At 44.6% G+C, this 20,060-nt stretch overlaps 1 protein-coding gene across 2 annotated transcripts in view; it reads left to right on the top strand.

The window, feature by feature from the left end:
* The first annotated feature begins 6,269 nt into the window (after positions 1-6,269).
* The window catches only part of RAB11FIP4 (RAB11 family interacting protein 4), a 112,178-nt gene continuing 98,387 nt past the window's right edge, over positions 6,270-20,060 (top strand). Inside the window, exon 1 of one of the 2 annotated variants that reach the window (XM_014255882.2) lies at positions 6,270-6,613. In XM_014255882.2, the coding sequence (XP_014111357.1) occupies positions 6,470-6,613 (144 nt within the window). In that variant the 5' untranslated portion in view covers positions 6,270-6,469. The remainder of the gene's footprint in view (positions 6,614-20,060) is intronic. The other variant, XM_005526697.3, reaches the window with a different exon arrangement.

Here is a 20,060-nt window from a genome sequence, read left to right as displayed (position 1 = left end):
GTCAGAAGAAAACAGTGTTTGTATTTAATCCTCTGCAGCTGCAGGCTCTGATTGCATAGGTAGCCTGACAGCCACTGACTTATTTTACTCACCGTCAGTTAAAGTAAATTTTCACAGAAACAAATCTGTTAAAAATCAGTAATTCAGCAGTGCTGCTTCAGCATAAGGAGTTTTGGCTTTCTGTAATAATCTACCTTTTCCAAGCCAGAGAAAGAAACCTGGAAGTTTCTTACAAAGCCACAAAAAAAGAATGTCTGTGTTCTGAGGAAAGATGGAAATCTTGGAGCACTTCATTGTCATGTTGTGTCTGTTATCCTGTAAATATTCTTATGTATGGCAGCAGAATTTTCATGTGTCACTTCTGAACTCTTGAGACATACTCATGTTTTTCCAGAAGGGATTCAGGAATGGAGTAGTAATTTATCTGGCCCACAAACTGATGTAGAAATAGTAAGAACTTGAATAGAGCAGAGTTCACCCTAACAAAGGTTCTCTGAACTTGGTTTTAGCATTTGCTCTATGATAGATTTGATAGTTAAGGGTAGATATAGGTCTTGCGGAGGAACAAATGAAGCATTTGGTCATTGCTTGGGGAGGATTTTTTTTCTTTGTGGTGGGTGATTGAGGTAGGACAGAACCATGTTGGCAGGAGAAGAGAGAGGTATGTTAGCATGAATGGCCTAATGCAGCAGTTTTCAACCAGTCACTTAAAACATTACCAAGGAAAGCAAAGCATCCTTACATATTTCATATATTGAATATTACTCTTCACAGTGTTTAAGTACTTCAGTGGCAAGCATTAGCAGAATTGATTATTGCATTAACTATACTAAACAAATGGGGTATACTGCTAAGCCATGTCCCACTCATAGGGGACTTCAGAACTTCCAGCATTGGTCTGAAATGCTCCTAAAGTGGTAATCTTCAGGACATGCCTTTTTTTATGTCTGTGTCACTTAGCAGCCCTATTTAGGTAGAAGTTGAAAATAGCTTGACTGCTGGTACTGCACTGGGTCTGCTTTTCACAGAGCTGTCCTGGAGCTTTAAACATTTTATTGCTTTCGAGAGGTTGCCAGATGCCACTGTATGTTATAATCTGAGGGAAATGTAAGCCTGTCCAATTACTTGGATGTGGTCAGAGAAAACTGGGCAGGTTCTGTCCTTTCCCTGAGGCAGCAGGGAGGTTTCTGGAATGTACCAAGATGAGTGGCTTGGCCCCAGGGCATCTGGAGGACTGTGGGATGTGGAAGAGGGAGAAGTCTTGTTCATTCACCTCAGCCTTACATATTCTTGCCAACCTCAGCAGGTGGATGCCTTGGGTTGGTGACAGACGTGCAGTGGAGTGACTGGCCACTCGGTGGAGTAAGAAGACCTCGGAATGCCCGGGGAACAAGCTGGCATCTGCACCCCTGGTGCTGTCCTGGAAACACCAGGGAATATTCCTTTGATCCTGTGAATTCACAGTGGAATCGGCTTCATGTGAACCGTGACAGAGGATTGTTTATTTTAGCAGTAGCTTTGGGAGAACAGGTATTTTGGTCTTTGTGTAGTATGTGTGTTGTAAGAAGAAACAAGGCATTCATGTGTTCGAATTTAATGCAGTTGCTCTCTAGCTGGGCTCATCTGACAGAATTTTGCTTGTGCCTAATTCATAATCCAGTAAGAATGCTGTTGAAATCAAGCTAGAGCATTCATACTGTGTAAAATTAAACCAGTAAAACTTTTACAAGGTAAGGTCCTATGGCACCTAGAAAATTGCAAAGGAAGATCCTTGCTTGTAGAAACATTTCCCCAAAATTTCTAAGTTTTGTTCTTGTTGTTTAACTTTTTATAATAGAAAAATAGATTAAGGGCAGTAAAAAAAAAATAATACAAATCAAGGATTTTGCTTCTGTTCTAAACTTAATTAAGCTAGTCTGAAAAAACTCCATTACCTGCTAAGTAGTATTTTTAAGTTCTCAGGGGCAAGGGTGTTCATAAGATGTTTATTTCTGCCCGTTACCTATTGTTTGTGACATTTAAAGACAATGTCTATCTGATGAAGTACATCTCTTACATTGTTAATCAGAGCAGTCAGTGGGAAACAGGATTTGATTCAAAATACAGTAAAAGTATGAGAAGCCAAATATTCAAGGAGGGCTATATTGTATATACTATAAAGCTGTTCTTAGGACCTGGGTCTCTGGGTGTTGCTGAAACACAACCAGAATTGTAGATAGAGCCATCAACCCTGGGGAGTTCCCTCCTTAGATGCTGTTTCTGACACCAGATTACAATTTGCTATGTGAGTGGAACTGACATTGATGGAAAAGCAGCTGATTGTAAAGAAATCCTGCAAATGACAGCCATTGCCTGTGGTATGCAATGAAATATTTCCTCTTGAACTATTTATTAGCAGGCAAATATGGTAGCACCACCACTAGTCATATTTCAAGTTCTAGAAGGAAACTAGAGTGACAGTATGTAAAATATTTATTTCATGCAGCTCATGAGTCAAATTAAGAAGTTGCCAAATATCTCTGAGTAAGCAGGTAGTTAGATGTACGAGTAAGGAAAAACAGCCCACTGGTGCATGTCCTGCCTAGAAGTGGAGAAGCAGGGATGAACAAGGAGCAATGCCAGGTACACCACTGGAAATAAAAAACAACCTCTAGTATTCAGCCCTACAAACTTCACCTTGGCAGAGCAGCTGTCCAGCAAGTAGGTGGCACATGTTTGGTTCACTGTCCTGATTTTAGCCCCCATGGGACACCCCCAGCTTTAAGATCACAGACATTTACTGACAGCATCTCTCATCTCAATTCCCGATTCTCCCGTTCAGCGCTATCAAATCATCTCCCAGCTGTCAGATGTTTGCTTGGCATATTCAGCTGTCTGTAATGATTGCTTCTACAACCTCTCCAGCTCTCTTACCAGCTTCATTCCAATGCTTGCTGACACTCAAGCTGTCTGTGGCAGTTCTTGGACTTCAGCACTAACTCCCCAAACCACAGTGTTGAAACCCAAATCTTCTTCTGCATCCACCCCTTCCAAATTAATGTAAGATTGACCAAGTTTTGGACTAAATCCATGTTGCCCCTCACTTGCATACCAAGACCAAGTTCTTTCATCTTCCAGCAGAAAATAAAGGAGAGTCAGTGGAAATTAACTGGGTTTCATTAATGTCTTGGGTTGTAATGCAAGATGTAACCACAAGTATGTATTCTATTACAAGCTGTTAAAGCCAGATGTGGCAGTGTTCTTTATCTCTTCCATGACCCATCCTCCCTCCAGGGGGATATTTTCTGTGAAGGAGCCATTGAGTCTCACTGCAAGACTGATAAAATTCCATCATCCCACTGTGGGATGCTCCACCCAGGGGGAGGAGCCAAGCATTCCTACCTGGATATAATCTGAGACTCAGAACACCGCAGTCAGCCTTTCCCCACTGGATTCCCAGAGGAAGACTGGACCCATCTGCATCCCCACTGGATCTTCAGAGGAAAACTACACCCTTCTACAGGATCATTGCTTCACCAGAAGCACATCTGTCACTCCAGGGTTACTGCAGCCACCATTTAATGGGACTGCTACCAACACCCTTCCCAACAGGGTGGTAGATTGTATACTGATCCAGTGGTTTTTTTGTACTACTGCATTTTTAATTTTCCTAATAAAGAACTGTTATTCCTATTCCCAGATCTTTGCCTGTGAGCCCTTTGATTTCAAGATTATAATAATTCGGAGGGGGTGAGGGTGGTTTACATGTTTCCATTTCAAGGGAGGTTCCTGCTTTCCTTAGCAGACACCTGTCTTTGCAAACCAAGACAATGAAACTGAGCACAACTGCTCTGAGGTGTAGGAACTCCTCCTCTGGTCATGACAAACAGGAATATTCCTTTTTTTCCTACCACAGTATTTATTGTGACTCTACTTCTGGGCCTGCACAGCTGTCCACCTGCACACAGAGAGTCACCTTGGAGCAAGGAGTCACTGAGACAATCTCAGCAAACAAGGTGGGACAGTGACACAGATGTGCTCTGAGCCTTTGAAGAGGCTGAACTCACTTCAGAGCAGTTAGACAAACAGGAGCTTATTCCACACAGTTATCTTCACACAACTCCAAGGGCTACCAGCTCACAGCTTTTTGAAAAGGTGTCTCCAAGGGGTGTGCTGAGCTCAATTCCCATATAACCTGAAGAGTTCATGGGTCTCAAGATAAAAGCTAAACATCCCCACATCTTAAGAATCCTGCTATAACTAGGCAGCTTCAGAGAACTTTGCTGATCAAATATTCTGCTTCTCTTTTCCCTTTCACATCTCTACATACCTCTTCAGAAATTCTTTGCTTCCCAAGGTTCATATCTCATCTCTGCACTTTGATTTTATTTTTTTTTCCCGGACTGGAAAGACTGTTTAGTACATCACTGAGGGAAAGGAGAACTCTTCCATGTTTTTTTTGTGAAAATAAAGGAAGATCAAAGTGGCAGAGGCTCTAGAATCAGCTCCTTATCTCTCTGAGGGTGAACAGGTGGGGAATTGTGTTGCTGTCACTGTGTTGGTGATTGACAACTGACTTACAGGCTACAGGGCTGTCAAACCAGCCTCTTCCCAACACCTGAATTTGCACATAAAAGGGATGAGAGACTCAGTGCTCAAAGAAATAAAACTTCCTGAGAACACACTGGTTTCTACGAAAGAGATAAATTTGAGCAGTTTGCTCTAATAATGGAATTTTCAGGGTTGTTAAGGGCCATATGGACCTCTCTTGCTGCAAAAAGCAAATGAATGGGTACTGTCTCGATTCAAAACCTACTGCACTTACATGGTCATTTTAGTGGGACAGCTTTATCAGTCACCTACAGGACATCACTCAGTGATTGATGGTCGCTGCACTCAGCATCTACAGGAGGAAAGGAAGGAGTGCTAGCAGAGGCAAGGGAGTACCTGAGCCTGACTCAGCCAGAGCTCCTTCCTCCACTGGAGCTGGACCCATCGCGCCTGGTTTGAGGCACAGCGCAGAAATCAGAACCATCCCTGGTGTCCGCTCTGGCAGCTCACAGCTGCGGGCTTCTAAGACAGTCCAAAACACTCTGGAGAGAAAGAAAAGGGGCAGAGCAGAGAGATGAAATGAAAACCCAGCCATGGAGCACAGCAGTTGCAGGCGGCTTTAGCGAGGAATCATGCACAGGCAGGGACATCCTTTCGCTACCCGCTCTGATTAAAGAGGGGGTGGGCAGTGTCCGTGCCCAGCCAAACCCAGCTATGAGGGGATCCTTCCCATGGCTCTGCCTGCTCGCTTGAGCTCAGAGAGCTCCGCTTGTCCTGCTTAGCCTTAATTACCCCTTAACTCTCTACACTCAGCTTTTCCCCTCTAGCTTGGAACTGTTCAGACCACGCTTTTTCTAAGAAAAATAGTGCAGTGTGTCCCCCTGGCCCCGCTGTCCCCCCGGTCCTGCTGTCCCCACTCCCCCTGTCCCCAGTCTCTGTCCCCATCCCCATCCCTATCCCCTTGTCCCGCTCTCTGTCCCCACTCTCCGTTTCCCCATCCCCATGTCCCCATCCCCATGTCCCTGTCCCCATCCCCATGTCCCTGTCCCGATGTCCCTGTCCCGCTCCCTGTCCCCATCCCCATGTCCCCATCCTCCTGTCCCCATCCCCCTGTCCCGCGCCCTGTCCCCATCCCCCTGTCCTCATCCCCCTGTCCCGCTCTCTGTCCCCATCCCCTTGTCTTCATCCCCTGTCCCCATCCCCTTGTCCCCATCCCCCTGTCCCGCTCCCTGTCCCCATCCCCCTGTCCCCATCCCCCTGTCCCGCTCCCTGTCCCCATCCCCCTGTCCCCATCCCCCTGTCCCGCTCCCTGCCCCCATCCCCCTGTCCCCATCCCCCTGTCCCGCTCTCTGTCCCCGCCCCCCTGTTCCGCTCCCTGTCCCCATCCCCCTGTCCCGCTCTCTGTCCCCATCCCCCTGTCCCGCTCTCTGTCCCCATGTCCCTGTCCCCATCCCCATGTCCCTGTCCCGATGTCCCTGTCCCGCTCCCTGTCCCCATCCCCCTGTCCCGCTCCCTGTCCCCATCCCCCTGTCCCGCTCCCTGTCCCCATCCCCCTGTCCTCATCCCCCTGTCCCGCTCTCTGTCCCCATCCCCCTGTCCCCATCCCCCTGTCCCCATCCCCCTGTCCCGCTCTCTGTCCCCGCTCCCCCCCGGCCCCCCCGAGGCCTCCCTGCTGCCTGCGGCGCCCCCTGGCGGCGGCCGCGCCTCCCTCCGCTCCCTCCTCCCGCTCTGCCCTATTGTTCTCCCGCCCGTCGCTCCCTCCCTCCCTCCGCCGGGGCTCGCGTCCTCCCTCCGCTCTCCTCCATCCCTCCCTCCATCCCTTCCTCCTCCTTCTCGCCGTCGCTCCCGCCCCGCTCCCCGGAGCTGATGTCACGCACCCGCTGAAGGCGCGGGCGATCATGGCTGCTGCGGCCGCGGCCGTGCTGCCGGCCTCCAGCTAATGCCCGCGATGGAGCCGGCCAGCCTGCTGCGGTTCCTGCGGAAGCTCAAGGAGGTTTTCGACGTGTGCGATGAGGATGCGGACGGGTTCATCCGGGTGGAGCACTTCGTCGCCCTGGGGCTGCAGTTCGGCCAAGGGGATGAGGTGAGTGCGGCGACTCCCGGGCCCCGCTCAACTTTCACCTGCTGTGTGTGGCCGGAGCCGCCCGGGCCGTCCCGTCACCCACCTGTCCTGACCGCGGTTCCCGTCCCTCCGGGAGCCCCAGCTTCGTGCCTCAGGGCAGCCCGGTCCCGCTCCTTTCGGGCTGGCTCGGGCTCCCTCCGTTCCTCGGGGGGTCCCGGAGCGCTCCCCTTGGCGGCCTGGAGCCCCCTTCCCTCAGGGCCATCAGCCGCCTTCCGCCTTTCCCGTGGAGCTCTCCCCAAAGACAGCCCGGCTCCCTCCTTCCCCAGGGGGTCCCGGAGCATCCCTCGTCCCTCGGGGCAGCCCAGACCCCTCGGGTACAGGGACCGGTCGCGGTGCCTTTCGGGGGTGTTTTTATTCTGGGTTTAGTCCGTCCTGGCTCAGCTGAGCTCTCGCCGGCGTGCCGGGCTCGGTGGGGCACCGGGAGCGGAGCCGGTGCGGTGCCGGCAGTGTCTGGATTGCCAGGAAAACACCTGTCCAGGCACCCCAAAACCGCCCGGAGATGGGTTGGGATCGAGGGCTCCATCCCTGCCTCCCTCCATCCCTGCCTCCCTCCAGCCCTTCAGTGACACAGCGTAAATCTGGAGTCGCGCCACCGGGCTCGGCAGAGGTTGCGTCAGTGGGACCGGTGTGAACCGTGACATCAGTGGAGCTGGGAGTGGGATTCGGGCCAGAGGCAATGAGGGCAACGCCAGGCGCTGGTTGGAAACAGCTCCCTTCAGTGATTCCATCAAGGGCTGCAGCTCCAGAGAAATGAACCAGCAAGGAACGCTTTCCAAGACTCTTGGGATGTTGCACTTTACCGTTCAGTGCTTGACAATGCGCCCCAGCAACTTTGGGTGCCAGGGAGGAGGAGTGAAGTTGGAGCTACGATGAGGTTCAGAAAACCAGTGTCAAACAACCTTTTAAACCAATAAAACAAACTAGTGTGAGGAGCTAATAAAACGGTGGTTTATAGAGGGATGCCAAAGAGCAAAGCCAGAGTGAATTCAAGTAATTGTTGGAGCAAATCGCTTATTTCTAGCTTGCCACTCATAATAAAACACAGCTTGTGAATTAAATCAGGAAATCAGGAGACAGAAGGCTTATTACTTATAGACAGTCACAGGTCTTAAACATTTTCTTAATGACAAGCTGCAGTTTATGGTTTTAACAAGCAAAATAAGAAGGAGAAATGAGTAATCGTAACAAGTTTTATTGATTTGGGGTTTATTTGATTCTTGTATAATTTTATAGAAACTAATAGAAGTATTTTAAAATCCTTACTGCCAGATAAACTGCATCCAAATTGCTTTTTGCACTACTGTGTTTAATTGGAGGCAGATCAGTGGCTTTCTTGTGCAGCACCGAGGAAAACTGATGAAATTCCACTGTCTGTTTTGCAGCAGGATGAATGACAGTGATGGTCATAACAATCCTTTTTGGTTTTAGAAATCTTTCAGGCTGCAAGAGTGGAGTGGGTATTCTGTAAGATGCAAAGGAGGTTTTGGGTGATGATCTCATCAGCTTAGAGTGAATTGGAGTAGAAAATAATTGGAGTAGAAATTAAATATTGGAGTAGAAAATTAGCTGAAAAATATTTGAATGGAGAGAAAGAGAAAACTGGAAATCCCAGTAAAGACAGCGCTAGAAAAGTACCAGTTGTCAGTGATAATTTCAGGATGGGCTGCTTTGCTGGGCAGGCACAGGAGAGTGCCAGTGGTGAGAAATGCTTGCTTTGTATTTTGTTCAGTTGTAACTGGAAGTGTTTGATAAGGTATTTGTAAAACTGGGACAGAGAAGTCTTATCTGTATCTCTTACCTCTTTATCTAGTGTTATAATATGACTTGTTCTGGTTTACTTCCCCGTGCCTCGTGCCTCGTGTAGTTGGTGTTGGAAGTCCCTGGACTTCACGGGAGCAGTTGAGTAAATGGGATTTGTAAATCACCCAAAGAGATTTACTAGTGAAATACAGAATCAGTTTTCCAAGTGGAGATTTACTCCATAACAACCACTGTAGGTGAACTACTCTAGTTTAAAGGCTTGTTAAAAGTGAACTTTTTGTGTGATGAATCACAGTTGATGTTTGGAGATAGTGAGAATCTACTCTCCAGGTAACACAGTGCTTTCAATCTTGCATCTGCAGGAACCTACCCAACTTGTGTGTGGAAATGCATCTCATGAAATTAAACTGACAAGACACTGTTAGGGAGCAGTTCCCTTTAACATATTAGAACATATTTCCTGTCAATGAAAATAACTTCTATTTTTGATTATGCTAAACTTCTTGGGCCTTATCTACCTCAGCTCCCTTTACATTCAAAAGAAATCTTTCCATGGGCATCAGTGAAAGATTGATTTGCCCTCATGTGCAATCAAATATAAACAGAATATTATTCTGAGTAATTCTGATACTTACCAACAGTAGCCTGGGGTCATGTCTATGAAATGAGAGAGTATTTGTCCCTTCAGTTGTGCCTGAAGGGTACACACAGCTTTCCAGCTCTTCTCTACCTCCTCAAAGCCACCACCATCCAAAGTTTGGAGTCTACAAATTCTTGGTACTAACTTCAGTAGGGTTTGTAGGACATTTAGCCTTTTCTGTTTTTTTTTATTTTCTTTTTTTGTCCTGTTTTCTCTTTCTTTCTTGTGTGTGTGTGGTGTGTAGTCAACACACTGAATTTTATTATTCCTGAAAGATAACAACTCTCTGAAAACTGCCCCAAGGCAAAAACGTTGCAGCAAGGCAGTAGCTTACCCTTCAAGCAAAGCAGTCCTTACCTGCACAGTCAAAATAATAGACTTTAATGTTTCTGGTTATATTTTTTTCTGTTTTATTTTTTAATGGGCTTTTGAAACCTCTGCTTCTAATAGGTTCTAGCAAGTTTGCTTGCAAGCTTTTGCTTCGCGCTGCAAAGCATGTGGTTCAACTAGAGGAAAAAAGGATTTGGATGTATTGATTTGGCAGGGCCAGGAGCAGAATCAGGTCTCTAAATTCCTGAATTTAGAGCAGACCTGACTGGCTGTCAAGCACTGTTTGCATATACAAACAGTTGTGGAACTTGTACTTTTAGGCAGTTGGGCATTCTGGCCTCCGTTTATCCCATCTGACTGTGGACATTTAACTGAGTTGTCTCCATCAATCTTTCTCCGTGGGCATTGATGAGCAGTTGAACACTCGGAGGCTGTAACAGGATCAAAGGATGAAATAAATCCCTCAGAGAGGCTTCTTTGTCTCCAGGACAACAGAAACTCCTAGCTGAGACTTTTGGTTCCGTGCTTGGGTCTGATTTTCCTTGTGAATGGGGTGTTTGCCATTGCCGTTTGTGTAGAAATCTGAAGAAAGACACGACGGGCTGTTTCCAAAGTGACTTGACTGGATGGCATGTGCTCACTAGCTAAAGAAACACTTCACATAACACTGAGAAATGCCAAGAGTCGCTCACCATCTGGTTCCCTTTTACTGGGAAAAGAGTTGCAGTAGCAGCCAAGTGTCTGGGAGCATTGTGAGTGACATGTTCAGCAAGCCCCAGTTCTGGCAGCAGATTTTGTGAATGTGTATTTCAGGGTAGTGCCAGTTGATGTTGCATTATGCCAGATTCTACTTAAACTCCACACTCAGTTTTCAGCAACAAGTGAAGTAAGCTGAGTGTGTTGACAACTTCTTCCTGAGGCAGGTAAACACCTTTTGGAGGTGTGCAAATCATGCAAGGGCTCACACATTCATCTTTGTCATGGTGAGATCTGCTCATCAACCTGAAGTAGTGTCACAATTGAAAGGGAGATTCGGCAGCTAATAAAATGTATAGGCCAATATCAATTATTCATGTGAGTGGACAGTAATTCACTTAAAGCCAATGGTTTTTAGTGGTGTAGAACAGAAATAGCTAAAAATGAGTTCACAAATTTCTCATGAACAGATGAAAATTTTTGGCCAAAAGAAACTGTTATAGGGAGATTGTTGCTAATTTCAATCATCAGCCCCTTTCAGGGCTGAAGTTAAAGGCATCAACCTCAAGTGCTGGCCCAGCAGCAGGTTGTGGCTGTGGCTGAGTTTAATGGCACTTCTGGTGCTTCATTTTGACTTGCTGTCAGATGTCTCCCAAGACCTGAGGAGTCTTTCTGAGGAGTCTGAGTGGATTTCAGGCTCCTGGCTGTAGTGTTGCAACTCAGTTGCACCCAGAAATTAAAGGAATTAAAATTCCTGTCAGTGTGCACAATGACAGAGTAGCTCATACCTTCTTGGTAACTGAGTCTGCAGCCCTGAGAAAAAGAGACTTTGGCACTGAAACATGGAAATAAAAGGGTGTTATCAAGTAATACTGTCATTTTCATAAGGGCATACTTCTTTGCTTTTCCTGAAAATAATTATTGAAAAAAAAATAAAATATTTGCCTAGACATTAACAAGGATACAAGGAGCAGTCCCATGTGACAGTGTTTTCTAGGCAGCAGCAAGGCTGCCACACATTCAGATTCCTTAAAACTCTATTTGCTAATGACCCAGATGTTTAATACAATTTACAATTACTGGAAAAAAAGCAGAGTTCTGAAGTGGAACAGTGGGGTACTCAGTTTATGGATTAGTCAAGGTACAGCCACTGTAGCCTCCCTAATTCAATATGAACTAGCAGTGAGTATGTTAAAAATAGCCTTTTGGTATATGCTGAAAGTAAGCATGTATTTCTAAACAGCTGACATAAAGCAAGCTTGGCACTTAGTGCTAATGAAACGTTTGCCAAAGCAGTGTGGTGGAGAGAGGAGCTGTAGGTTTGCAGTGCACTCATGAGTTTAATTTGTTATGTAATGTTTGCATTTCAAAGGTAAGAGCTCTGAGGGGGACAGCTAAGAATTGATTGTTGCTATGTTTTGCAATACAAGTCAGTGATCTGAAACAGTAAGTTCTTAATGCCTAAAGGAAAGGCAATAAATTTTGATAGCAGTTCTTGATATTTAAATGACTGTGTTTTATTGCTACCTCAGTGTTTGCACTTAGTGCAGGTACAATGATATTGTGTTGACTTATCATTAAATGCAAAAATAAAAAAGGGCATGAATGAAGCCCAGAAGACAGTACAGTATGGAAAGTAACATATGTAAGTTGTGTGTTAAAACATTCAGCTGCCAGGCAAGGCCTGATATTTTCTATGTAAATTTTTCTCCCTCCATGCCTGATTCAGTCCATGCTGTTAAGTTGTAAAATTGGTGTTCTTTGTCTGTGATAAGCCTGCATGTTCTCCAGAAATTTGCTCTTGCAAATCCTACTGAGGATTGCAGATTTCTCTCATGTATTGATTTTATTCCTCTAAAATGATTAAGCTCTGAAAGGCAAATTAAACAAAATTACTGGAAGGAAGGGTAAGTCTTGGAGGGAGAACAAGCCACTGCCATCTAGTATTGGTGGGGGTGATCCCCAAAACAGATTTTTTTTGGCTTCTAAATTGCATTGTTACCTGCAATTTAGCACAATTGACTCATTATCAGCAGCAGTGCTTTTGTAGCAATGAAGTGGAAACAAATCAAATGCCTTATAATGTTTAATGTTTTTATTCTCTGTGCAGTTAGCAGTAGTTTCCTATTAATTTTATGTGATTTTAACACTGATATTCACAAACATTTTTAAATCCTTGATCTGATTTTTGCATCAGATTGTCTGCTCAGGAGTTCTAACAGTTCTTAAAATATTCAGTATTTGGGCACACACATGATCTCAGACCTAGATCCTGGCACAGGCTGCTGAGTAAACACCCATCCCTGAACTGGGTAACTCAGTGAGGGCTGTGATTAAGCACATAAATGATAAAAGAGAGCATCAGACACAATCACTACTACTTCAACATATGGTTTTACAACAGCAATGTGAGTGTAAACCAAGCACTGTATGATATCCTTTTACTCAAGATGCAATTGAAGAGCCTCACTTGGAGAGAATGCAAGTGTTCCTGTATACTTATGTGTGTGGTTTCACATTTTGTGTGCAGTTAAAACCATAAATAGCAGGGCTCCTTCCTAAGCCTTGAATCTATTTCAGTTCTGAAGGATGTTCAGCCTCAGAATGAGAGACAGGACTGAACTGTGGGGTCAAAGTACTGCAAGGGAGACAGGGTCCATGCACAGGGCAGAAAATGCAGGCACTGGAAAAATTACAGTGTACTCCTTGGATTTTAAAGCTGCTTTGACAGTTTAGTTTGGGTGAAGCATTATGGTTTTAGGGGGTCAAGTGAAAAGCTTAGAAACAGGTGAGACTTTTCTCTGTTAGGATTCCTGAAATTAGAAGGTACTGGAATGCTGTGCTCTGGAATGCAGAGGATACTGGCCTGGTGAAATGGGGGGTGTTTCAGAATGATCGACATTTCAGTACTTACATACATGTTTTTTTCAAGTATTCCATAACATCATACATACATCTGCATTGTCAAACTTGTTTTTTTCCCCTTTGGGGGACATTCTGGTGGTGTTCCATCACCTCCAGATGAGCTGACCCTCCCCGATGAGATCCAGATGGCTTCTGGAACATGAGATATTATTTACCAGTGGCACTTGTGTTGTTATGATAAAATATCCAAACAAACATGCAAACAGCTTTTTCCATGTGTTTGTATGGTATTAATAGATTTAAGAAACCATTCTAAAATATTGGTGACTTTGCTAGTTTAGTAGTGACTATATGGGCAGTTATAAACCTAATATATAGGATGTGTATGTTTGGATATGTTGCTAAGGCAAATTTTCTCAGTGTTGTAACCTACTGGGAACAGGAGAAACCTGCAGGAGAATTTTACGAGTTTTATGAGTCTGGTACATTATTTTTGCCTTAAAGAGGTAGGAATGTAATTAGCTTCACCTTTTGGGGTTTTCTGTAAGTATGATATCTTGATGGATTTCATTTGAAGCTAGTTTTTTATTGACAAAATTTTAATTGGAATATTTGGCAAACAACAAGTGAAAATGCTCCAAAACATAAAATTTTGCTCAACACAAAGCATTTTTCCCACTTTCTTCTGAGAAACATGAAAAGGAATAAATGGGTTTGATTTCCTTTACTTAGTAAGAAAGCTGAAAAATCAATTTTTTACCAAGTTATGTATTGAGCGAGTGCAGAGACTGTGGATGTTGGAGGAAGGGAAAATACATTGTTCAGTTCTCTGTCTAATTGGAGATGTGTTCAGGTTACAATAATCCAGATCTGTGGGGAAAATAGAGCAACAAGTAAAGCAAAACCATGAATAATCCCAAACCACGTAACAGACTAGACAATGTAACCTGGAGGAAGAGAAAATCAGTGAGTTTGTGTCGAAGGCAGCTAGCCTGTAGGTAACTGAGGCCAGGTAAATTGGGCCATATCAGACTTCCAAACTCAACCAGCCTAGAAGTAAAACAAGTCCCTGGATGGGTTCAGACCCAAGCAGAAACCTCAGCCAGTCATGTTCAATCCACAAAGCAGACATATCACTGGTCAAGGAGCTGGGCAGTGCTAAAGCCTTGAACAATAAATTGTCTGGAGCCAGGAGCTTTGAACGCGCTGTGTAAGAAGGTTCTGAACAATAAAACACACTGTTTGTCCCATGATCAAGAGGACTCAAGTCAAGATTTCTCTTTCCAACCACATGTAACAAGTTTGTGCAGGAAGCAGGAACAGCTTTAGAGTGTGGTACAAGAGAATTTAGGATTATGGTCCATGTATGTTTGTTTGGCTATGATTCATTTATTGCAGCCAGATGTGGGGGAAACTTGTGAATTTTAGCCTCCAGCTTGAAGAGTGAATTGTGTGTTTCATTCCTCAGTTCTCTTTGGGATTGCTTGAAAATAAAGAATTGAGGAGTGCTTTGGGACACATCTCCAAAGGAGCTTTGATAATGTCAGTTTTGCTTTTCCTGCTGAGCAATTACAAGGCATGGAAGTTTCCACTGAGGAAAACTGCATCTTGACTCCTCACCTGGGAATTGAGTGCCCTTTGCCAAACACAAACTGCTCTACACAGTCGGCTGCATTTCACTGGAAAGTGCTGTGATATTTGCTTCCAATCACAGTCCAATGTGGCTTGTTTAGAGAAAGAATGAAATTGGTTTGAGCAGTCTGCTGTTGACAGCTGTCATTTGGGAAGGTCAATGCATCTGTAAGTGCCAGTGTGACTTTGGGGGTGGCAGATCATTATTATCTTTCTCAATAACCGGCTGCCTCTCTTGTGTCCTGTAGTCACCTTGACAGATGACTCTGCTGGTACTCTAGAGGATCTCTGAACACCAGCCAGATTGGAAACTTTGGCTGTAACCAAGCTCATGATGTCTTTCCAGTGGGTGAAAAGACAATTTGCTATGTACAGAGAATTTGGCACAGGTCAAGTTACTGTCATGGTGCAGATGCTGGCAGATGCAGATCATTTGTTTCTTGATTTAGATAGTCACCCAGATAACCTCTGGCAAAGGTCAAATATTCACAAATTACTTGCATTTTGCCAAAGGTCATGGCACAGATTGCTGTTTCTGTGTGCCTAGGCCCATGTGGTTTCTTACTGTATTTTTCTTGTACACTTGGCCTGACTACTGCAAATTGCACTTCTTTTCCCAGAAATAATTTTCTTTCCCCTGTGGCATTTCTAAATACATTTTCAGAAGCCTGACAACCCTGGTGTATGGAAGCATCCTCATTGTACTCGTGTCTGGTTCTCCCTGAGTGGGTGGTGGAGGTTGGTGATGCTCTGTATCAGCTGTTTCTTTGGGGCAGGCACTGAATATTTGGTGCCTTGGCACGAGCAGGGCCAAATTGCTGCTCTCAGTCTGCTGCCTGGGGCCACAGAATGGTTTGAGGAGGGCACCAGGCAGCAGGGATATTTAATGCAGGAGGATCGATGGTGCCTTGAGGGAGGCATCATGAACAGACTGCAATCCTCACTGTCATTCTGCTGCATCACAGCTCTGCCTGGGTACTGCTTTTACTGGAGACTGTTTGAAGTAATGCATGATGTTCTGGCCTCACTGTGTTATTCTCTGGATTTATTCCTTCCATCTTCAGGGACAGTTTCAGTTCTGGAGTCACCATGGCTTGTGTTTTTGGTGGGTGCTCCTGTTTAAGTGAGGGTGATCGTTAAGCTCTGGTTGTGTTACAGGAAAATAGCACCTGTTTGGAAGGGAAGGAGGGCTTGGTCTAAGTGGTCGTAAACACAAATTATTTACACAACATTTCAGGTGAAAAGCTTGCTTGATTGAGTCGGTGGGATAATGTGGCTATAAATGATCTTTGGTTTTATTGCAGCTGGCTGCTGTGGCAAGTCTATAGCAATACATTCTGTTTGGTGGCACTGCTCCCAATTCAGTGCCTGACACTGCTTGCATTTTATAGATGTTGCAGAGCTGCTTCCCTGGATTTGTGGTACAGGGTGAAGAGAGTAGGAGGGGAGGAGTCTACCCTAGCAAGAAATTGCTGATGTCTCTATTTTGGGAAGAAGTGTAAAGAGCCATATTTCAAATACCTTTTTTACAGGGGGAAGGGTTGCCATGGATAACAGTTGTGAAACACTAGGTCTGATTTTACACCACACCACACCTGCCACCCCCTGCCCTATTTTACTTTGTTCTGGAAGGACCATGAGCATCAGGTTCATCTTCCAGACTTCCGGATGGCACAGGATGGCTGAAGAGACACTGTCATTTACTCTTGTCTTCCAGACATGTTTTCTGAGCCCACAAGAACACCACGCTGAGCACCCTCTGCAGAGCAAAGCTGCAGAGCTGGCCTTTTGGGAGGGGTGATTTTGGATGAAGAGACATGTTCTCGGAGTCCTTTGAACTGCCTGTGAGATGGAACCTCACTGAGCTGGTACCTCCCTTCCCTTTTCACACTGTGTAACTGCTTTACAGCTCACAGTGCCTTAGAAGGTTGTGTCATTCACTGAATAACACATGTGCCAGTCACAGAAGGTATTTCTTTAATTAACCAAATACTATTTCAACTTTAATTTCTCTTCTTTTTCCCCTGTGTTTTCTCTCCCACTCTTGCTGCTGATAGAAACACATTTTACAATCAGTCTGTTAGTCATCACTCCTCCTTAACTTTGGTGAACCTACTGTCAGTAGCACTGTGTGCCACCATCAGTTCTAGCCTGTGGTTTCCCTGAATCAGCTGGGCAGAAGGATCCTGGTGAGAAGGGAGAGAAGGATTTTCCCTTCAAAAGGATTGCAAACATGGACAGCAGTGAATGAATGCAAAGGAAATGCTGGTGAAATGCACCCTGTGAAACAGTGTCAGTGTTTGAGGGAGTACCTGTGTGTATCTTAATACCCACATGCAAGAATTGATTTCTAGGAGTAAACTGCCAGCCTGGAATGGAAATGGATTTTAAGACCCAAAGTGTGTGCTCAGTGAACACTGTAATTAGATTGTGATTGCAATTTCAGCACAGGACTGAACTTCAACCTTTTAAAAACTCAATCTTTCTTCAGGAGCTCATGGGGCTATTTATGATATCAGCAATGGACTCAAGGAATATCACAGCTATCAAATGGGGAGGAAAGGAGAGGCTGTCAAAAGATTAAATTTCAATGGCATTTTAAATGTTACCCCCTACACTGTATTTAATGATTCTCTAGTTCTGCTAAAAGTCAGTGGCTCTAAAATACTCCAGTTATTTTTGAAAATGTGCTTTTATTGCCCCAAGTACAGAGATTTAGTAAAATTTTGCCTTGGCCCTAGGAAAAGACTCAGGAGGTGCTAGACACAATAACACATTGCTCTCTACAGAGCAATTTTCCCTTCTGTCAGAACTGGCTGTTGTGCTTTCTGTTATTAATGAGGGAGTTACACTTCTCTTTAGGAAAGGTTCCCATGTTATCTGCTGCTTGGCACTTCAGAGACTCTTAACTAAAGAGCTGATGTGATTCCCATGAAGGTTTCATGCCCTCTGTTAAGGGGGTGACTCCATGCCAGATAACATGAGCAATGTCTACACCACTTCTTGGGACCAGCAAGGAAAGCAGGCTCAATACAGGCTGTATGTCAGCACTGCTGGAAAGGAAAACCCCACAAAATTTTGAAATATTCATCTTTGCTCAACTAATATTACCAAAATAAAATAATAAAATAGACTGGGGGTTTTTGATGCCGGATTAATAGATTTAGGTCACAGGCTGTAAATGAATGTGACTCAGCTGTGTGAATAAATTCACTTGATTGTGGGATGAATTTACACTTTCAAAGCTTTTAATAGATAATGAATATTCAGGGTCTACCACATGGTAGGAGATCTGAAATGAAGGCTCAGATTCCAGCAGCCCTGGCTCTCAGTCAGCAAATGTTACAAAAAAAGTGTCTTGGAGTGGTAGAGAGCAGTGCTGTTCTCATCCCTGCTTTTCTTCTTCTTTGCTGTTGCTAATAGGAATGCCATAGTGTGATACACCAACTGTGGCTTTAGAGGACCGGTTTTACCATGCTGTATTGATGCTCAGAGCTTGTGGTCCTCTTATCACCATTTGTGGACATCAGATGGAGTTGAGATGGGGATTTGAAATCTCCCAGGAGCTTGCAGAGCAGTCTGGGAGCAGTTGCTCACCCTAGACCTGTAGGCAGGGAGGCAGCACCAGGTTCTGGTTTAATTTAGGGTAAAAGGCTCAAATCTGTGCAGTAACAGGAAGTATTTGATGGAGCACTTACCAACTAAGTTCATGCTGGAGAAGGTGGCTCCCCTGGGGTCTTCTGAATCGACCCAAGGTTTGAGATAGTAAAAACCTGTCTGTCTCAGTCAGAGTCATGACATTGATTTGCACTGTAGAGTCCGTGCTTGTGCAGGAATAGACAAGAAATGCATGACTTTTCTGGGCTCTCTTGAGCAACTCTGCATCCTGTAATAATTCCTATTTTCTTAGTTTTGTAAATACTGTTCACAAAAGTGGTGGGGAAGGGAATTAAGTTGCTGGTGCAAAGTTACCCAAGTTAAGAATAGCCTGTGACATGACTATGAAGTGTTTTAAGTTTGATATTTTTGCTTGCAATAGAGATTTCTTGCCAGAGCTCTCCATGGAATTAGTTTGAAAATCCAAGTTCAAGGTAGCTGGATAAGGAAAAAGGATTTGGCAGTTCTTTGAAAATCTTTAATCAAAAAGGGTCTACACAGCACCTCAGCAAAGTTCTCCTGGGCACAGCATTTCACTGCTTTGCATGTGCCAAGACTGAATCACAGCTGATGACAAAGTGGGAGAGGTGACAGGGCTGATCTGGAATGTGTCTGGTTTAGGTATAGTGTGTATTAAACCTGCCACAGGAGCTCTGTGTACAGGCAGCCCTGGGGATGATCAACACTTCCTGAAGTGGGGAAAAAGGAGGAGCACATTTCCTACCAGAGTTTATGGTCCTTATGTGCAACCAGGACCTTCTGGTGTTCCACGGATATTACAGCATGAGGTTCCAGAGTTTGTGATGCTGACAAGCTTGATAAGCTTCCTTACTTGTGCTGAAAATAGATCAATTCTAAGGAAACCAAACTGAACAAAATAAAAGGTGTTAGGTTTCTGAAAGGCAGAGAAAGATCTTAAAATGAGCATTGTTGCAAGGAAGTCTGGTATAACCTGCACAGCTTCTCCTCTGCCTGGGTGTAGCCAGGCACTGATGGATAGTCTGGAATGTGACAGAATTTATACTATTGGTAAAGACAATGAAGGAGAGGGAAAACCAGGCCTCAGCTGTGCCAAGCACTGAGATGGGTGCTCCCAGGGATGTTAGTAGGGTCTGGGTGTGTGAAGATAAAAGCATTGATGGCTTCTGTTGAACAAGAGTGGGGTTGAATAAAAGGCTCAAACTGAATGCATATAGCTGTGATTTGTTGAACTTAAACAATATTTACCCCGCCTCAAAAAGTCCTGTATGATTTATGGCATTCATTTTGACCAGATTGACTGGGTATTAATCTGAAAGCATGAGGGATATAAAAACTGACAGTTTTCTAGGGTTTTATCCATACTACAGAATTCTACAGCAAACATGTATTTCATTCTTAACTTTTACAAGCAGAGTAGAAATCTGCCATTTCTATTCACTACTATAGGTTTTCTTTAATAGAGAGGTTAATTTATTGTTTGATTCTGTTATCTCTAAGAGCTAAGCAGTGGAAGAAGCTACTAGGAGTAGGTGTAGAATGTTTAAGATATTTGAGTGGAATGCCAGGATATTATTGAATCAGTCCTCCCAAGCTATAGCATAATATTCCCAGTGAGGCAAGGCCCACGGGTTTGAGAGACAACTCCAAGGGCATAAGTCTGGCAAACAGAAAATGGAAGTTTTTTTGACAGACAGGGGGTTTGAACCTGCAGAATTCTGAACTAGCAGTTCAGTTTTGTGGCTTTGCTGAAGTGGGGCTAAACTGCTCTGCATTCCTGCAAGGTGGGAGTCTGAATAGCAGAGCAGGGCTGGGAAGAAAACAAGCTTGCTGATCAAGATGTTCCAA

This window comes from Pseudopodoces humilis, chromosome 21, assembly GCF_049639895.1.
Source record: "Pseudopodoces humilis isolate 2021_Gansu_Grassland_sample_001 chromosome 21, ASM4963989v1, whole genome shotgun sequence".
NCBI lineage: Eukaryota > Metazoa > Chordata > Aves > Passeriformes > Paridae > Pseudopodoces > Pseudopodoces humilis.
Note: the sequence above shows the minus strand (reverse complement) of the source record. Positions and strands in the feature narration are given on the sequence as shown.